This window comes from Portunus trituberculatus, chromosome 30, assembly GCF_017591435.1.
Source record: "Portunus trituberculatus isolate SZX2019 chromosome 30, ASM1759143v1, whole genome shotgun sequence".
Classification (NCBI taxonomy): Eukaryota; Metazoa; Arthropoda; class Malacostraca; order Decapoda; family Portunidae; genus Portunus; species Portunus trituberculatus.
Window position 1 is genome coordinate 3,862,587 of NC_059284.1, and position 21,243 is coordinate 3,883,829.

The 21,243-nt window shown below is 42.2% G+C and overlaps 1 protein-coding gene across 1 annotated transcript; it reads right to left on the reverse strand.

The window, feature by feature from the left end:
* Nucleotides 1-6,094: 6,094 nt before the first annotated feature.
* LOC123510730 lies at nucleotides 6,095-19,943 on the reverse strand. The gene is given in 17 exon segments (XM_045266065.1): nucleotides 6,095-6,720; nucleotides 7,085-7,181; nucleotides 7,679-7,867; nucleotides 9,179-9,316; nucleotides 9,756-9,860; nucleotides 10,553-10,711; nucleotides 11,148-11,243; nucleotides 12,300-12,463; nucleotides 13,036-13,150; nucleotides 13,903-14,070; nucleotides 14,804-14,886; nucleotides 14,889-14,963; nucleotides 15,795-16,034; nucleotides 16,756-16,887; nucleotides 17,440-17,577; nucleotides 18,685-18,871; nucleotides 19,793-19,943. Coding segments are annotated over 17 exon segments (2,280 nt in total). The 5' UTR covers nucleotides 19,796-19,943; the 3' UTR covers nucleotides 6,095-6,529.
* Between the last annotated feature and the right edge of the window lie 1,300 nt (nucleotides 19,944-21,243).

Sequence of the window (21,243 nt, forward strand, 5' to 3'; positions counted from 1 at the left end):
GTGATAGAGGAAGGAATACTGAGGCCACTATCACCAAAGTACACTATTAATGCAGGTAAAAGGTACTTCATCAGATGAGGGGGGAAAAAATATCTCCTGAATTTATGTCGAAGTGGAGACTAAGAATATTAGTAATAGATAAGTGAATAATGATAAAACTAGCTTCATTAAGGCCATCATCACCTGCGTAGGCTCTAAATGCAGGTAAAAAAGCGTCTCGTCTAATTAAGGAATCAAATTAGAAGATTATTAGTTTAATGTCGAAGCAAAGACGATGAATAGCAATGAATAAATAAATAATGAGAAAACTAGAGGGTAGGTTTAGTATGTGTGTGTGTGTGTGTGTGTGTGTGTGTGTGTGTGTGTGTGTTTTACATCTTATTCCCCGATGCAGTCTATAACTCATAACTCATTATTGGATTACTCATAACCTTCATCTAATATTCACACTTACCTAAAAAATAAAGAAAATAATATAAATCGTTCAGGACAGTTTAGTACTGATGTAATGAGAGCCAACCAGTCAGTCAGTCAGTCAGTCAGTCAGTCAGTCAGTCAGTCAGTCAGTCAGTCAGTCAGTCAGCCACTCGTTCAGTAAATCGGTCAGTCAGTCAGTCAGCCAGCCAGCCAGTCAACCAATCAGTCAGGCAGTCAGTCAGTCAGCCAGTCAGTCAGCCAGTCAGTCAGCACAAGCACACGCCACAAATATGGTGTAATGCATCCCAAACTTCTGAGACACACACATTGAGACATTCCTAGGGGCGTGAGCACTATAAATGAAGGCTTTAAAGGGAGCAAGAGACCTAACCTAACTTTAACCTACCCTGACTTAACCTAACCTAACCTAACCTAACCTAACCCTACCCAAACTAATCCTAACCTAACTTAACCTAACCACCTCACAGAGAGAATAACTAGGGCAAACTAGGGCACGAGGGAGTTCATCTGTGCTTAAACGCTTCACGGGATTGATGGGTAAATAAATAATGTGCCTGAAAATACGAGACACAATATTCGTCCCTGTCATCTCTAGTGCTGAAGGTGGAGTTATGGCTGCTGGGGGGCGGGGAGGAGGGATAAGTGTGGGGGAAGGAGGAGGAATGGCTGAAAAAAAACACGTCCCAGTGATTTATAACTTCCAAGACATTTATCCCATATTTTTGAAGCTTTCTCGAACCTGCAAAGAGATTGGTGACTTAGTAGGGTTTTTTTTTCTTTGGTTTTTCTTTCCTTGGTCAGTTTTTCCCCTCTTACATAATAAAAATGGTGTTAATATGGTATGTGAGGTTCGGTAAGAAGGTTGTGTGCTTGGAAATGCGAAATATTTATAGCACTGCCTGTCATTCTTATTGTTGGGCGGTGACGAATGGCGGGAAGTAGGAAATGGAAGAATGGATAGAGAAGAAAAAGGAAAGATATAAAAGGAAGATGGAAAGGTAGAAAAGAAATACACTACAAACACTACAAAGGAAGGATAGAAAAGAAAGGAAAAAAAGATAGAAAGGAGAAAGAAAATATAGAAAGGAAAAAAGATAGAAAAAATAGAAAAAAACTACTTTCTTTATTTATACTATGTGGGCTTTTCCTGGGAATTTCTGGTCTAAAAGGGAAATATTTTGTGGTACCTCCTACCTATTTCCCAGAGTGAGGAAACCCAACCTACAATCAGACCATGGACAGGATTCGAACCTATGCGCTTGGAGACCCCTCGGACCCCAAAGCACGCACGATTCCACTGCACCACGGCGACCTTCAACTACAACACACACAAAATTAGATAGATCTAGGCATATCATTTTACTGAATCGAATATCACTAAACTGACGGGAAAAACTTCAACCTGAGACTATAAAATGAATGCGAGTAGGCGCCACACGTACACCTCTAGTGTCATTTGCAGCCATTTAGAGCCATTCTGCATACCCAAGGCTCTCCAGACCATGCATAAGTAAATAAGTGTTCTGAAAGTTAAGAATTCGCTTTAATGAAGGTCACCTGATACAACGGCAGTCTATTTGCACACCTGCCGCCTCACAGGTATATGCAAACACCACAAACACCACATACACCACATACATTCCTGCCTGCATGTGAGGGGAGGACGATAGCTTTGTGATTTAATCTAAAACACTACAAGCTTGTCTCGATCCTGTGAGAATGTAAACACACACACACACACACACACACACACACACACACACACACACACACACACACACACACACACACACACACACACACACACACACACACACACACACACACACACACACACACACACACACACACTATATAAGGGAATATGAATGCTATGTATATTTTTCACTTCAAATAAATACATATAATGAAATAAGACAAATAAAATACTACTACTACTACTACTACTACTACTACTACTACTACTACTAAGTGTCCACAGCAAAGGATTAAACAGGAACAGTACACGAAACGACGAGGCAACGAACAACAGAATTAAGTAAACATGACTTCCATTAAACTTTCACATTCCCCATTAACATTAATGAACACTGTGTGGAGTGTCTCGCTGAACCATGAGCCCCTTCAGTACCATGACGCGTTTCCATATCCACTCCGCTTACTATATGGCGATTTTATACACCTTCAGAAACTCATGTCAGGGATTAGAATAGTGAAGACTGTGGCCATTAACCTTCTGACCTCCATAGACCCTTCCTAATGTCAATAAAATGGTCTCATCACACCAAAACACTCGCATTTCTATATTCATTCTGGTTAATATTTGGTGATTTCATACACCTTCAGAAACTCATGTCAGGGATTAGAATAGTGAAGACTGTGGCCATTAATCTTGTGACCTCCATAGAGCCTTCCTAATGTATATAAAATCTTCTAATCACACCCAAATTCGTGTTAATAATGCGCCTCAGTACTGGAGGTAAAAGTTCATATCTCACCTCAGCGTTTTGAAGAGCATGACACAACCAGAACTACCACTAAGCAACACACAGTTGAATAATTCCACGGCAACTTTTAAATCTTAGTAATACAGGTGTCACTTCAGGGTTTTTCAGCTAAGACTAAACTAAACACCAACAAACAACACCAAACTAAACAAAACACCATTAATCTTACAACACCCTTAAAACTTAATAAAAACCGTGTCATCTCAGCGTTTTTGAAGAGCATATTCTGTATTCCAATCTTCCTATGACTTGCATCCTTTTAAGAGAGAGGTCTCGAATCCTTTTAAGAGAGAGGTCTCGAATCCTTTTAAGAGAGAGGTCTCGAATCCTTTTAAGAGAGAGGTCTCGAATCCTTTTAAGAGAGAGGTCTCGAATCCTTTTAAGAGAGAGGTCTCGAATCCTTTTAAGAGGGAGGTCTCGAATCCTTTTAAGAGGGAGGTCTCGAATCCTTTTAAGAGAGAGGTCTCGAATCCTTTTAAGAGGGAGGTCTTGTATCCTTTAAGAGGGAGGTCCCAAGTTAATTGCCCCTTTCTTTTGGCTAACTCTATTGATCTTTAAGGGAACTGGCAATCAAGTGGGCCATTTTTTATATTTCTGTTGCCCTTGGCCAGTTCCCCCAATAACATACAAAAAAACAAGATAGACACTACACTAAACAAGAGATAGTTCATTAATTTTACGACAACTGTTAAAATTTGGTGATAACCGCGCAATGTCACCCTTTTTGAGGAGTATAAGACAACCCCAGCATGTACACGAGGCAGCACTTACCCTCCAAGGCAAGACACGCACGTCCCAGCCACACCAGCAGTAGCAGCGAGGCGTGAGGTAACCAGTGACACATTGAGAGATACACGCCCACCATGACGCTAAGGTTTGTATTCAGAAACGCTTTGCCCTCTCACCACGACTGTTTTCCAAGGCCACAGAGATGACTAGGCGGGGTTTTCAAGAGTGTTTATCCAGTTAATAATGTAAAAATCCCGTCACTCTGCCTCTAGAACCGTAAAAACACCTTAAAAACCCTGTCAATTTAAATAAAGCCTTTTGAAATAGTGTAGGTAAAGCACAGAGGTGTTTGAGCTTAACTCCTCACTGGCTGGCTCACTCGCTCTCTCACTCCCTCACTCGCTCGCCAGAGAATAACAGTCCGTGGTTAGCGTGTCACGTGATATATTGGCAACTGGTCTCTGAATCCATGAGCTTCTACTACCAACAGACTGCCCACTTCGTCTCTCCTCCTCCTCCTCCTCCTCCTCCTCTCCTCGTCTTGCCTCACCACTCCGAGTAATATTTCATGGTACGAGGGAAGATTTTTAAGATTTCTCGCACTTTATTGCATCCGTGGAGGTTCTGAATCCTTGTGAACTCTCTGTGGTGGTGGTCGTTTGTCTCTTTCAGCGCGTGTATCGGGTTTGGGGTGCCTAAAAAGGGTTTATTTTATTTATATTATATTTTTTGGTTCTTTTTTTTTTTTTCTCTCTCATTTTTCTTTTCTTCTTCTTTGAGGCGTATTAATGGGTTATGTTTTTGTATTTTTTGTTTCTTTTTTTTTCTTTTTTCTCTCTCTCTCTCTCACTTTTTTTTTCTTTTCTTCTTTGAGGTGTATAAAGGGGTTATTTTTTTCAGTTTCTCTCTCTCTCTCTCTCTCTCTCTCTCTCTCTCTCTCTGTTTCTTTTTTAGCGCTACCAGTTTTGTGGAGAGTTTCTACCGAGTGTCAGTGTAAGTGCGTAATTTCTCTGAGTTTGTGACGCAAGTTAACACAGAAAGCAAGGAATACATAGCCGTAACATCATCAATACACCTCTAATGTAACACAAACACCACCAACACCAATAATGCCACACGGACTTCAGAAATACTTAGAACATTACGATACAAACACACACACACACACACACACACACACACACACACTGAACACTGGTTTGCAATCTTTAAGCAGTGGTCAGACAAGCATCGTAAAGTTACAGGATTGACTATAAAGCAATGAACAATGTATTAAGAGGGAGGTTTCAAGACATTTATCCATTTCTTTTGGCTAACTCAGACCAGCAAGGGGACTGGCAACTAAGTGGGTCTTCTTCTTTTCTAGTTTTATGTTGCCTTTAGCTAGTTTTTTTTTCTCTCCCATAGAAAAAAAAATTGAAGAGGGCGTTTTGAAGACATTTATCCATTTCTTTTGGCTTACTCAGACCTGCAAGGGGACTGGCAACTAAGTGGGTCTTATTCTTTTCTAGTTTTATGTTGCCCTTAGCTTGTTTTTTTTTTCTCTCTCATAGAAAAAAAAGAAATTGAAGAGGGCGTTTTGAAGACATTTATCCATTTGGCTAACTCAGATCTGCAAGGGGACTGGCAACTAAGTGGGTCTTCTTTTCTAGTTTTATGTTGCCCTTAGCTTGTTTTTTCTCCTCTTCCATAAAGAAAGCGATGAGAAATAGAAAAAAGGGAGAGAAAAGTAGGAAAAATAGGATAAGTTGTAAAATGTAAACAAAAAAGATATTAAAAAACGAAAAAAAAACTGATGGAAAGCGATAAAAATGAAAAAGGAGAGAAAAGAAGAAAAAAAGGGAAAAATAGGATAAGATATAAATTGTAAAAGAAAATAAATAAAATAAAGGAGACGAACATATCTGGTTTGTGAAGGAAGTAGGTAAGCTGTAAAATGTAAAAAAAATAAATAAATAAATAAATAAAATAAACGAGCATATCTCTGGTTTGTGACGTCATTGGTATAGTGTATTGGTGAAAGCGTCTATGTAATGCCCTTATTTACTACAACTGCGCTCGATAACCAGTATTTACAACCCATTTTCTTTGTCACGGCCTCGCTAGCACTCCCACGGGCTCTGACACATGCACTCTTGTCTGCCACCATTCTTACATTAACGAATCGACGCACACTTGCTTTTAACACGTCACTTATTCACTTTCTCTATTCTTGACTTCCTCCCGCGTCATTCAGTGCAGCGCCATCACTCAGGACTCGTGGAGGGCGAACCAAGGAACCTCATGTGAGATAATGTTAGTATTGCTTCATTCACAACTACAGGAGGGCCATTTGTTACACTGATCTTAAGCTGTCAGCCGCTACACACCCCTACACACACACACACACACACACACACACACACACACACACACACGCAGTTAATGGTAATCTTTTATTTCAATGTCGACTTTACATTTTTTTCTCTTTGCATGTAACACAAAATTAATCTAGAGCATTCAGAGAGAGAGAGAGAGAGAGAGAGAGAGAGAGAGAGAGAGAGAGAGAGAGAGAGAGAGAGAGAGAGAGAGAGAGAGAGAGAGAGAGAGATGCACTACACCACTACACATTTCAATTATACAGTGATACATAAATAGAAAACATGCAGTGGGGAATACATAACAACATTTCAGAGCTACAGTAGTTTGTGTTGACCCATTTAAGGCTTCTGGACACATGCTGGTCACTTCACAACACTACAACACTACAATACCCACCAAAACCCCACCAACACCACACCAACACTTCTCAACACCCACCAACACCCAGCAACAATCCCCAACACACACCAGCACTCCACCCACCTCACTTAACACTAAATATCAGAAGCAGTCATGTCTGAAGCGATACTAATGGAGTTCGCAGCTGTTAGAGGTGACTTACGGGCCAGGTTGACTCTTGGCAGGCCCCCTTTACCTTCTGACTTTCCATTCAAGGCCACCCCTATCCCCACACCCACCAGGGCAGCCAGTATCAACATCCCAAAAGCCAGGCCAGCCATGTCTCCTGCAACAGACATACTCGTTACAAATCTGGAACTTCTCCTGCCTAGCTCTGTGTTTCTTCCTTCTATGACTTGACTTTTAATCCCTTCAGTACCATGACGCGTTTTCCTATTCATTCTGGTGACTATTTGGTGATTTTACACAGCTTCAGAAACTCATGTGTGGGATTAAACTAGTGATGACTCAGGCCATTTACCTTCTGACCTCCACAGAACCTTCCTAATGTAAAAAAAATGGGCTAATCGTACATAAATCTCAAGGTAAATATGTGTTCCAGTACTGAAGGCAAGTCCATGGTAGCCTCAATAACTTTCCAGGCCAACATGTGAAGCTTACGAGGTGGAGACAGCGGCGCGGACACTCACCTGAACTGTAGCCCTTGTCCGTGGTAATAACGTATGAATTGTCCACGTTCCTAGTCACCTCCTTGATTGAGCGGGCCAGCAGCGGGATGTACACGGGCTGGAGGGGGGAAGAGAGGGATATTAACCCATTCAGTACCATGACGCGTTTCTATATTCATTCTGCTTACTATTTGGTGACTTTGTACAGCTTCACGGGGATTGAAATAGTGAGGACAGTGGCCATTAATCTTCTGACCTCCATAGACCCTTCCCAATGTCAATAAAATGGTCTAATGGTACACTAATCTCAAGGTAAGAATGTGTCCCAGTACTGAAGAGGTTAGAATAGTGAAGACTGTGGCTATTAATCTTCTGGTCCTCCATAGATCCTTCCTAATGTCCAATAAAATGGCCTAATCGCACACAAATCACAAAATAAAAATGTGTCCCAGTACTGAAGTGGTTAAGAGGGAGATTTCAAGACATTTATCCTTCTATTTTGACTAACTCTGCAAGGGGAATGGCAAATAAATGAACCTTTTTATTCACTCACTACTCTGGAAAAGGCGAAACTGATCAAATATCTTGGAGTACGGTTCAACACACACATCTCACCTCCATTGACGATATGACGCCTTCCAGATATACGATAATCATCAGCTTAGAGTTGTCCACGGCCGAGGTGATAAGGTGGGCGGCCGTGTCCAGATCACTCTCCTGCATGGCTCCTACTGCGTCTCCTACAGTGGTGGGCAGCGGCAGGATGGTGAACAGAATGAAGATCTTGTCGTCCCTCACATCCAGCTGTTTGGTGAGACGGACTGTGGTGAACTGAGGTGAAGGGAATTGTAATAAAGTGTGGTGAGGCTGTGGTGATAGTGTGGTGTGGTGATGTGTGGTGATGTGGTGACGGGTTCTGTGGTGATGTATGGTGAAGGGAAGTGTGGTGATTAAGACAGTGGTGATGGTGTGGTGAGGGGGAGTGTGGTGATGTGTGGTGAGTGATGTGGTAATAAAGACAGTAGTGAAGCGGATTGTGGTGAAGGTTAGTGACAGATTGATAAAAGTGAAGTGTGGTGAAGTGGGAGGGAAATCACCACGTCTTATCCACCACACTATGAAACAAACAGTACAGGAAGGCGATGTTTATATTAGTACGTGTGTGTGTGTGTGTGTGTGTGTGTGTGTGTGTGGTGAGGACGAACGTGTGAGGAGGGAAGAAAAGCCTCACACACACACACACACACACACACACACACACACAACTACTAGTACTTTCCAGCCACACACACACACACACACACACACACACACACACACACACACTGTTAATCAACTACTAGTACTTTCCAGCCATAATCATCTACGTTTTATTCTCTCTCTCTCTCTCTCTCTCTCTCTCTCTCTCTCTCTCTCTCTCTCTCTCTCTCTCTCTCTCTCTCTCTCTCTCTCTCTCTCTAATCTCTCTCTCTCTCTCTCTCTCTCTCTCTCTCTCTCTCTCTCTCTCTCTTCTCATTTCTCTCTCTCTATCTCTCTCTCTCTCTCTCTCTCTCTCTCTCTCTCTCTCTCTCTCTCTCTCTCTCTCTCTCTCTCTCTCTCTCTCTCTCTCTCTCTCTCTCTCTCTCTCTCTCTCTCTCTCTCTCTCTCTCTCTCTCTCTCTCTCTCTCTCTCTCTCTCTCTCTCTCTCTCTCTCTCTCTCTCTCTCTCTCTCTCTCTCTCTCTCTCTCTCTCTCTCTCTCTCTCTCTCTCTCTCTCTCTCTCTCTCTCTCTCTCTCTCTCTCTCTCTCTCTCTCTCTCTCTCTCTCTCTCTCTCTCTCTCTCTCTCTCTCTCTCTCTCTCTCTCTCTCTCTCTCTCTCTCTCTCTCTCTCTCTCTCTCTCTCTCTCTCTCTCTCTCTCTCTCTCTCTCTCTCTCTCTCTCTCTCTCTCTCTCTCTCTCTCTCTCTCTCTCTCTCTCTCTCTCTCTCTCTCTCTCTCTCTCTCTCTCTCTCTCTCTCTCTCTCTCTCTCTCTCTCTCTCTCTCTCTCTCTCTCTCTCTCTCTCTCTCTCTCTCTCTCTCTCTCTCTCTCTCTCTCTCTCTCTCTCTCTCTCTCTCTCTCTCTCTGGTAAGTCCGCACCATTTCTCTGTTTATCCTGAGCGGGGAGATCACAGCCACCTCTGACATGGCCATCTGTGCGGCGTGAAGCAAGTTGTCCTCCAGTCCCTTCACTTGCTTCAGGCTGTCCGGGGGAAGCTCCAGTAGGAAGTGTCGCATCTGTAGGGCAGGAGAAGGTGGTTAGTTAGCCGGCCCATGAGGATTATACGTCTTTACCCCTTCAGTACCATGACGTGTTTCCATATTCATTCTGCTTACTATTTAGTGATTTTATACAGCTTGAGATAGCTATGTGGGGGTTAAAATAGTGAAGACTCTGGCTATTAATCTCCTGACCTCCATAGACCCTTCCTAATGTCATTAATATGGTCTAATCGTACACAAATCTCAAGGTAAAAATGCGTCCCATTACTGAAGAGGTTAAATATAATTTTAAAACACCTTATTTTACATTGTTTTGCCAGATCTTGTGTTAACCCCTTCAGTACCATGACGTGTTTCCATATTCACTCTGCTTACTGTTTGGTGACTTTATACAGCTTCAGAAACTCATGTGGGGACTGAAATAGTGAAGACTGTGGCCATTAACCCTGCCTACCTTGGCGTCGGCAGGGTAGCAGGGGGAGATATCGATGGACTGGGTGTAGGGCGGCTGGCTCTGGTAGTCGAAGAAGTTGTTGATGTAATGAGGCTTTCCTGCAACCTATGGAGGAGGAAGACGTTAACTTGTTACACTGTGCATCACCAGCAGCTTTTGGTGAAACAGTTGCCAGCACCATTTTATAAACATTTCACTTTTTTTTCTATGGAAGAGGGAAAGAGGAACTAAAATATAAAAACAATAGGCCTACTTAATTGCCAGTCCCCTTACAGGTCAACAGTCAGCCGAAAGAAAGAGGTAAATGTCTTGAAAAAGTTGTGACACTGCCTCACCAAGAACACTTAGTGAAATGTTAAGTTGTCATCACTTTTAAAATATTTCACTAGTGTTACAATGTGCATCACCAGCAGCCCTTGGTGAACAATTGCCATCACCACCTTATAAATATTTCACTGGGTTGTTACACTGCCAATCACCAGCAACACTTGGTGAACGGTTGTCATCACCACCACATCAAAAAAATTCACTAGGTTTTATATTCAATATCACCAAGAACCTTTAGTGAAAAGTTTCCATCAACAACTTATATAAAACATCACTGGTAACCCGCGATGTGGAACTAGTCACCATTTCATAGCCGGCAATACTGAAATGTTATAATCAATCTTTTATCATAACCAGGAAGGACACACACACACACACACACACACACACACACACACACACACACACACACACACACACACACACACACACACACACACACACACACACACGTTACACTTCACACTCACAATGTTAAGGTACCGTTCCAGCTTCATAGGGACTTTATCCAGGGCAACCAGATCCCCAGGTGTAAGATCCCCAGGTGTCACGTGAACCTCCGGCGCCACAGACCTCCTTACTGCCTCGCCTTGCCCCACCATGAAGATCGGCTCATCAATCACCAGCGGCTGTCGACAATTGTAACTCATCCATCACTGTGTTTTACCCCTTCAGTACCAAGGCTCGTTTCCATATTCATTCTGGTGACTATTTGGTGATTTTATACAGCCTCAGAAATTTGTGTGGGGGGATTAATGTAGTGAAGACTCAAGCCGTTTTTATGTTATGGTCTATAGCGCCTGTAGGTCTACCTGAAGAGTATGTATGGGAAGCGCTGTCCATCTTCCACCCATTAGCAGCGCAGGTAGTTTAATCTATAGAGGTACCCATCTTAGGGCCCATATCACCACCCAAGTGCATCTTTGGTATAAGGCAAGTACACCTCCAACTAGAACCACCAAGAACCTGGGTACCAAGGTGACGTGTAGGTAACTTAAACCACTCGACAAATGGCAAAGTTTCAAGACAGCACGTGGTGGGATTCGAACCTACGCATGGACTTACCGAGGCATAGTATTCAACGTAATTCTCGTGGAGTAAGAAGCCGAGGAGGTTCTTCTGGCCAACCCACACGTCAGCATCCACGCCCCTCATCATGTGCTGGGAAAATAAATAAAAATAAACAAGAGGCAGTTATTTTCAAAGCAGTAGTTATGTACAGGACACTGACTACGGCAATAAAAGGAAGAGAAAAAAGGCCCTCTCAGAAAAAAGTCAAAATGGAAGGATAAGAGTGTTGAAATCATAAGTGTAGGGAAGGCAGTGGCTGGGACAAGGAAAGGGAGGAAAGGGAGGAAAAAAATACTTAGATACCAATGCCTAAAGAGAAAACCGAGAGTGATAATCCAAAACACGAGAATAAGAGTGTTGAAATCATGAAGGTGAAGAAAAGGCACTGGACAGGGTAAGAAAAGGGAGAAATAAAAAGATCCACTGATACCAATCCCTGAAAAAAAGGCCAAAAAACCGGAAGGGTACGAGTGTTGAAATCATGAAGGTGTAGAAAAAGCGGTGACTGGACAAGAAAAAGGGAGAAATAAAAAGACCCACTGAGGCGCCAATCCCTGAAGAAAAATCCAGAGTGACCCAAAATAGGATACAAGGACCGTATTCTGAAACGCTTTGCTCTCTCATCACCACTGCTTTCCAAAGGCTCCAGTTAAAGATACTCGTGAGTGGATTGGCAAGATTTCTAGTTTATTGAAAGGAGGAAATGTCTTGAAAACCTTGCTAGTTGTCTCTGTGGCCTTGGAAAAAATTGTCGTAGTGAGAAGGCAAGGCGTAACTACTTTCCAAAGGCTCCAATTAAAGATATTCGTGATTTTAAGAACATTTTTATGCATCTGGTGAGGACTGGCATGATTTCTCGTATATTGAAAGGAAAAACTGTCTTGAAACCCGGTTAGCTGTCTCTGTGGCCTTAGAAAAGTGTTGCAGTGAGAGAATAAAGCGTTTTTAAGGGTGTTTTTATGCCTCTGGTGATGCACTGACAAGATTTCTCGTTTACTGAAAGAAAAACTGTCTCGGAAACCCGGTTACTTATCTCTGAGGCCTTGGAAAACTGTCGTAGTGAGAGGGGAAGGCACTTCTGAATACGGGCGTTATGTATTGAAATCACTTGTGTAGAAATCAAGGTGGAAATGGACATGAGCTCACTATGCCATTGTACTGCCACGGCCCGTCTAAATCCTCAAACATCCAGGGCGGCTGCAGGGAGACAGTGCCGTTCTTACTGACCACCACGTCCCCGGCAGAGGTGATGTTCTCAATGGGATGGATGTCGCAGGTGCCCAAGTGACGGTACAAGAAGTAGGTCAGGCCTGGTGGGGGCAGAATGCAGAGTTAACCCCTTCAGTAGAATGACACCTTTCAATATTCATTCTACTTATTGTTTAGTGACTTTACATAGCTTCAGAAACTCATTGGATTAAAATTTCCTGGGGACAGTGGATCTCGCTAACTGCATGCCTGTCCTCCACCCTCACTGCACAAGGCTTTCTTCTTCCTCTCACCCCTAGTCTGTCCAACTCTCTAACGCAAGAGTTAATCAGTACTCTCAGTCTTTCATGCCTTTCTCTGATAAACTCCTATGACTTGACTTCATTCAAGAGGGAGGTTTCAAGACATTTGTCCCTGTCCTTTGGCTATTTCTGTCGGCTTTATAAGGAGACTGGAGACTGAGTGGGCCTTTTTTCTTTATATTTAGTTGCCCTTGGCCAGTCCTCCTCTCTTCAAAAAAAGACACCTGCCGAAACGATAATTAATCCCAGTAAGGTGCATTAGCATTGGTTGTGGGGCCACTATGAACACCCAAAACACCCAAAACACTCCAAAGACATCCCCAAAAAGACTCACAAAACAACATCACAGCAACACAGCCACACTATAGTACCTTGGTTAAACTCCTGCACCATTTTCGTCTCCAGCTCATAGCGGTACTCCTGTCCCAAGATGTACCAAGGCACGTAATCTTGCATCACAATCTTCGAGTCCCAGTCGTAGTAACCCTGCAGAGAGGCCATAGAGGGAGGTTAAGTGTGAAGTGGCAGTTTTCATAGGGAGTTTGTGTGTGGTTTCATTCATTCATTGTAACCCTGCAGAAAGGAGACCAGAGAGGGAGGTTACGTGAGAAGAAGCAGTTTTGATAGGGGGTTTGGGGTATCATGCTTACTTCTGTGCGTTATGCTTATTCATGTTTACTTAGTGTGTTTGTTTCATGTATTCGTGTAACCCTGCAGGGAAAAGACCAAGGAGAGAGAAGGTTAGTATAAGAAGTGTCAGTTTTCAAGGGATTTTGGGGTGTTATGCTTACTTCTGTGTGTTAACTTTACTTGTGTTTACTTAAGTGTTGTTTCATGTATCCGTGTAACCCTGCAAGGAAAGGAGACCAGAGAGGGAGGTTAAGTGATAGTTTTTAAGATAATTTGAGCGTTTTCTTGGTTTTTCTTAGTTCTGAGAGTTTATATGAGTATTTATATACTTATTTACTATAAAGCTCAAGGATAGCAAGAAGTGGGAGGCCGCCGTGGTACAGTGGAACCATGCGTGCTTTGGGGTCCGAGGGGTCTCCAAGCATATGAGTTCGAATCCTGTTCACGGTCCGAGTGTAGGATGGGCTTCCTCACTCGGGGCAACAGTTTCCTAGTGGGTGGGCTTTGAGATAGGAGGTACCACAAAAAGTATCCCCTTTAACCCATACATTCCCGTGAAAAGCCCACATGGTATAAATAAAAAAAAATTATAAGTATCAGGTTCTGACATCATGGGTGAAGGCGGTGGTGAACTCAAAGTCTCCAGTCTGGCCGTCTCCAATGGGCAGGCTGAGTGTGATGGGGAACACTGTCTCGGAGCTGTAGGAGAAGAAGCGAGGGTTCTTGGGAGGCTCTACATCACTCTTGCGTCGTTTGCAGTACACGTCTGCTGGAGGCTGCCGGGAAGGTCAGTGATTAGGGAGCGCTGGCGAATGTAAAGGTTTAATGTAGTGTAAGGAGATGTGGAAGATATGGGATTTAATGCTTTCTTTATTCTTTTTTTTTTCTTTTTATGTAAGAGGGAGAACTACCAACGGCAAAAAAAATGAATATTAGAATAAAAAGGCTCACTTGAATTGTAGTCTCCATAAAAGAGACGAAGAGGTGAGTGTTTAAGGGGTTCTAGTGAATGTAAAGGTTTCAAGTAGTGTAGGTATTAATGCTTAGATGTTGAAGATATGGGATTTAATGCTTTCTGTTCATGAAGGGGTGAGTGGTTAGGGAGCCTCAGTGAATGTAAAGGTTCTATGTAGTGGAGAGATTAGTGACTGGATGTTGAAGATAAAGGACTTAATGCTTTCTGTACAAGTATATCAAGTAAGCTTTCACCACAACGGCTCCCAATATCAGGAAGCCCAAGGGAGTTTGAGAATAAGAAATATGAATGCATCAAATAGAAAGCAGGAAAGCATTAGCAAATCCTATATCGATAAAGTATAATCTCAGGTGTTTTATTTTATCTAACATCATTATCATATTAAAAGCAATAACTAAGCTGGAATGCATTGTAACCCTAAGTGGTGCAGGCTTGTGGCGCGCTACACTGTAATCAGAGAGCCACAGAAAAGCTTGGTGATCATTGCTGTGCCGGACATTTAGCACAGCGAGTCACTGAGCCACTCTCCTCACCTCCAGCCTGGACACGTCGGGCCGGATGTTGCTGTAAAACTCGTAAAAGTCATATCGCTGCTTGACGGCTCGAGTGAAGTACGGCTCAGCTTGTCCGTGGATGTCACCTCGATGACCAGCGGCACCTGCTCCTTGTTGCTGTCCACCGTCCAATCCGGCACTGCAAGAACCAACAGTGACATAGATAAGGCTGCAGACATTGTGGAGGAAGAGTGGACTGTGGGTAAAGGTGTTATGTATTGAGGAAACATGAAGAAGTGGACTGCAACAAAAGGACACAATGAGTGGAGACGGATGGAAGAAGTTAACTGAAGCGGCTGATCCTACTACACACAGGGAATGAGGTAGTATGAAGAAGTGAAAAGAACACTCAATTTCTTTTAAGGACAAAACGAAAAGAGACAAATCAACACGAAGTAGTAAATTAACCCCTTCAGTACCCGGACACGTTTCCATTTTCACTCTGCTTATTATTTGATGATTTTATACAGCTTCAGGAACTCATGTGGCGGATTAAAATAGTGAAGACTGTGGCCATTAATCTTCTGACCTCAATAGACCCTTTCTAATGTCAATGCAATGGTCTAATCGTACCAAAACTCACGATAAAAATGCGTCCCAGTACTGAAGGGATTAAATACGAACTACAGTAGTGGCAGCAACTTCCAACATGTAACTGTAAACCAGCACAACACTAAGGCTGAGAAGGGCCGCCGTGGTACAGTGGAACCATGCGTGCTTAGGGGTCCGAGGGGTCTCCAAGCGCACGGGTTCGAATCCTGTCCACGGTCCGAGTGTAGGTTGGGCTTCCTCACTCAGGACGCAATAGTTTCCTAGCGGGTGGGCTAGAATAGAGGTACCCCAAAAAGTATCCCCTTTACCCCAGAAATTCCCGTGAAAACCCCACATGATATGAATAAAGAAAAAAAGCATTAGAGACACAATTGACTGGCTTGTTACTCTCACTCTACACTCTCACTCCGCCACGTACATGACCAGTAGTATGTGATAAGCGCCGTGCTGCCCTCACTCTGCATGCATATCTCAAACATGTCACACACCATGCCGCGGCACTGCATGTTGCCGCGGTACACGTAACTCTGCGACAGTGGCCACCGGAGGATGCCATTGATCCCGTAGTAACCAGTTTGACCATTCGCCGGGCCCAGGCCAAAAATGTCCTTCATCTCCTTCTGCATTGCCTTCACAGATTCAGCCCTGCAGCTCTTCTCTGTGGGCAGATGTGGTGATAAGCCCTTCCCTCAGTCACCAGGCAACACACACGACAGCTTATTTGTGTTAATGCTAAGATATACAGATTTACTCCATTTCAAGTCAGACCCTTCCCCCAGTCACCAGTCAACACACATTACAGCTTATTAACGTTATGGAAATGCTAAATGCTCTACAAATTTACTCCATTTTAAGTCAGATCCCTCAGTCACCAGTCAACACACACTACAGTACAGCTAAGTAACGTTAATACTAAATACTATGCAATGTTAGTCTATTTTAAGTCCACACACCCTTTCCTGTCTGGTCTGCTGAGCTTACAAGACTCTGCTAAAGTGACTGGGAGAAACACAGGACCACAACACACATGAGACGGTTCCACGTGATAACTCAGCTCTTCTCAGCACACACACACACACACACACACACACACACACACACACACACACACACACACACACACACACACACCACTACCATACTCTTCCTTATACAAAATACTACAATTCTAACAACCAACGCTACCAAAACATTACCAAAATACCCCAATTCTGGCAACCAATTCTGACAACTAACACTACCAAAATACAAATTCTGACAACAAATTCTGCCAACCAACACAACAAGCATCGAACTCTACCACAGCTACAGCCACCAAGAGCCCACCCACTCAAACCCAAACGTGAGGTCACCAGATTGCCAGCTTGCCATACACTCACTCGGATCACAGTTGCCTTGTCCCTCGTCCTCGCAGGTGGTGTCTGTGGTGATGATGAGTGACTCGTTGTTCACCAAGTTGTAGTGAATGATCTCCTGGTTGTCATACGGTCGAGTTAAGATAATGCCCTCATCTGTTAGGGAAAAGAAAGCGCAGGAATGAATGAAAGGTGAAAAGGTGATAAAGGTGAAATATATTGTAAGTGGAAAGGTGGAATAAATGAATGGAAAGAAAAAAATAGGTAAATAAATAGGAAAAAAGATAAGAAAATGAATAAAAAGATGGAATGGAGTAATGAAAAGATAAACAAATGAATGGAAAGATGAAATACGTAAAGGAATGAAAAAAAAAAAAATAATAATTAAGTAAAAAAAAACTAAAAAAAAATGAGAAAAAGTAAACGATTAATAAAAGATAGATTAAATGAATGAACGGAAAGATGAAATAAGAATGAGAAAAAAAAAAGAAAATGAATAAAAAGATGAAACGAATGAATAAATGAAAAATAAAAACTAAATCAATGAAAATCAACCAAAACACGAAATATAAATAGACAAATAACTAAAAAAAAAAATTAGAAAATGAATAAAAAGATGAAATAAATGAATAGTGAAAAAACAAAATCTCTCTCTCTCTCTCTCTCTCTCTCTCTCTCTCTCTCTCTCTCTCTCTCTCTCTCTCTTACTCAGTTCGTATCGCAGGACTCCTTTGTTGAGTATCCCATCGAAGGCCTCAGCTCCATACACCACCTTCATCTTGCCCTCCTCCTTGTGTGTCACCTCCAGCTCTGTGGTGAAGGAGTTGGGCAGGGGTGGTATGGGCTCTGGGGGTTGGAAGAAGTTAGGTTATTGTAGTGGGTTTTAATTCTCTAATCCTACTACTGGAGTTCCTAAAATCCTTCTCTAATCCTACGTATTGGAATCCTTAAAATCCTTCTCTAATCCTACTTACTGGAGTCTTAAATCCTTTCCTAATCCTACTTACTGGAGTCCCTAAATCCTTCTCTAATCCTACTTACTGGAGTTCCTAAACCCTTTTCTAATCCTACTTACTGGAGTTCCTAAAATCCTTTTCTAATCCTACTTATTGGAGTTCCTAAAATCCTTCTCTAATCGTACTTACTGGAGTTCCTAAATCCTTTTCTAATCCTACTTACTTGAGTTCTAAAATCCATCTTTAATCCTATTTACTGAAGTCCTAAAATCTTTCCTTAGTCCTACTTACTGGAGTCCTTAATCCTTCGTAATCCTACTTACTGAAGTCCTAAAATCCATCTTTAATCCTATTTACTGAAGCCCTAAAATCCTTCTCTAATCCTTCTTATTGGAGTCTTTAATCCTTCTGTAATCCTACTTACTGAAGTCCTAAAATCCTTCTCTAATCCTACTTACTGGAGTCCTAAAATCTTTCTCTAATCCTACTTACTTGAGTCCTTAATCCTTCCGTAATCCTACTTACTGGAGTCCCTAAATCCTTTTTTAATCCTACTTATTGGAGTCCTAAAGTCTTTCTGTAATCCTACTTAGTGGAGTCCTAATATCCTCCTCTAATCCTACTTACTGAAGTCCTAAAATCCTTCTCTAATCCTACGTATTGGAATCCTTAATCCTTCTCTAATCCTACTTACTGGAGTCCTAAAATTTTTCTGTAATCCTACTTATTGGAGTCCTAAAATCCTTCTCTAATCCTACGTATTGGCATCCGTAACCCTTCTCTAATCCTACTTACTGGAGTCCTAAAATCCTCCTCTAATCCTACTTACTGGAGTCTTAAATCCATTTCTAATCCTACTTACTGGAGTCCTAAAATCCTTCTCTAATTCTACGTATTGGAATCCTTAATCCTTCTCTAATCCTACTTACTGGAGTCGTAAAATCCTCCTCTAATCCTACTTACAGGAGTCCTAAAATCCTTCTCTAATCCTACTTACTGGAATCCTTTGTAAATTTCTGCGGTGTACACGGGGCGCCATCTCTGTTAAAGCGATTCAATCTTCTCATCACCTCCTCTCGCTCCTCTATAGTCAGTCTCGCTTCCTTTCTTGCCGCCCCACACCTCGAGACCATCACCACCACCATCACCACCACCGCCACCACCCACACCGCGAAGTCACGGCGCTGTAGTGAAGAATATTATAGTTTTTCATTATTTCTCGTTATTGTTCTCTTATTCTAAGTTTGTATATCAATTTACCGTCACTTCACTGCTTTTTTCATCTATTTCAGACCCAGAGCTTTATTTTCCGTGTTTCTATAAATTTCTGGCAGTAACACAAACGATTAGAGTGTTTTTTCCATACACTCCTCTTACTCTTAACCCCTTCAGTACCATGACGCGTTTCCATCTTCATTGTTTTCTAAGAGTATTTAGTGATTTGGTACAGCTTCAGAAACTTATGTGGGGGATTAAAATACTGAAGACTATGACCATTAATCTTCTGACCTCCATAGATCCTTCCTAATGTCAATACAATGGTCTAATGGTACACAAAACTCAAGATAAATGTGAGTCCCAGTACTGAAGAGGTTAAAAGTGTTGAAATTTTGTTAATCTGTCACTAGAACCGTAAAAAAAACACCCTTGAAAATAACTTAAACTACCTCGTATGTTAGCCGACTTTCTAACACTGTTCTTGCTCTTAATAATGTAGATATCTTGTTAATCTGTCACTGGAACCGTAAAAACAGCAGTGAAAATGAATAAACCTCATATATAGCCGGGTTTTCCAGAGTGTTCGTCCTATTAATACAGTAGAAATCTTATTAATCTGTCACTTGGACCACAAAAACACTCTTGACAAAAAATTAAACGAGCGTATCATATATTCCCCGGCTTTCTGACAACCTGCTTACCCTTAATAGTGTTGGAATCTTGTTAATCTGTCACTGGGACCACCAAAACACCCCTCACAATATACAAAACTAGCGAATTTCCAACAAAAACCCTTCAAACAGCGTAGATACATCCCAAAACTATACAGAATACTTAAAAACGACGCTTAAAAATGAAAAAAGAAAACCGTGGTAGAACATTCTTACCATGATGGGCGTTCTTTGCAGTATGAAGTGAAAAACTACAAGCTTGGAAAGAGATTTGGTAGGAGCACTTCACTACCACCACCGCCACCACCACCACCACACCACAGTACACAGCGGTCACAGGTGAAATGCCCCGAATCTGCGCTCTTAGCCTCTCGCCCTCCTCTTGCCCCGTGCCTTACCCCCATTCACGTCCCGCCCCGTCCCGCCCCGCCCCCTCAGCAGCGCCGCACAATACCCAGCGTCCCATTAGTGGTGATAAGAGGAGTGGTGGTGGTGACATTACAAAATGGTGAGAAAAATGGTGTTACTTTTAAAACTGCAGTGTTATCGGGAAAAATAACGACTAACACACACACGCACACACACACACACACACACACACACACACACACACACACACACACACACACACACACACACACACACACACACACACACACACACACACACTTGCAATACGACAAAGAAAAAGAAAAACAATTACCACAAATGTCAACAGATTGCATTTCACGAACACTTGAGAGAGAGAGAGAGAGAGAGAGAGAGAGAGAGAGAGAGAGAGAGAGAGAGAGACTTAAAAACTTAAAAACAATTTCAGTGAAGTTTTCGTCTCTCTCTCTCTCTCTCTCTCTCTCTCTCTCTCTCTCTCTCTCTCTCTCACTCCCAATACAAGAAATCAAATAAAAAACCTAAACAAACAAACCTAACACTGTAAAGCAATCCAATCCCTTTAAAAAGAAAAATCGAACATCATTAAGAAAGAATTGAACCCCATTAAAGGAGAATCAAAACCCCTTTAATTGTGTCTAACTGGGAGCAAAGTCCGCCTGCCGCTACACAATGGCCAAACCACAACACCGAGTCATCATTACCTGTAAATAGAAAAACACCAGAGGGAACGTGACAACACCTGGTCATGCGCCTTTTGTGTGGTGCAGCCTCGCCTCTTCACCCCTTCAGTATTGGGACGCATTCGTTTACCTTGAGATTTATGTACGATTAGACCATTTTATTTACATTAGGAAGGGTTTATGGAGGTTAAAAGATTAATGGCCACAGTCTTCACTATTTTAACCCTTTCAGTATTGGGACGCATTCTTTTACCTTGAGTTTTGTGTGTGATTAGACCATTTCATTTACATTAGGAAGAGTCTATGGAGGTCAGAAGATTAATGGCCACAGTCTTCACTATTTTAATCCCCCACATGAGTTTCTGAAGCTGTGTACAATCACCAAATAGTAAGCAGAGTGAATATGGAAACGCGTCATGGTACTGAAGGGGTTAAGCTGTTGTGTTTGATCTTCGTTTATGCTCCCTTGTGATTGCTTAGTAGTGATGTCTTGTTGATAGAGTAATATAGAGTAAATATAAACTAATATAAACATCAGTAAATAATGAACAAACATACAATAAACAGATATGACAATGGAAAATAAAAACAATGCAA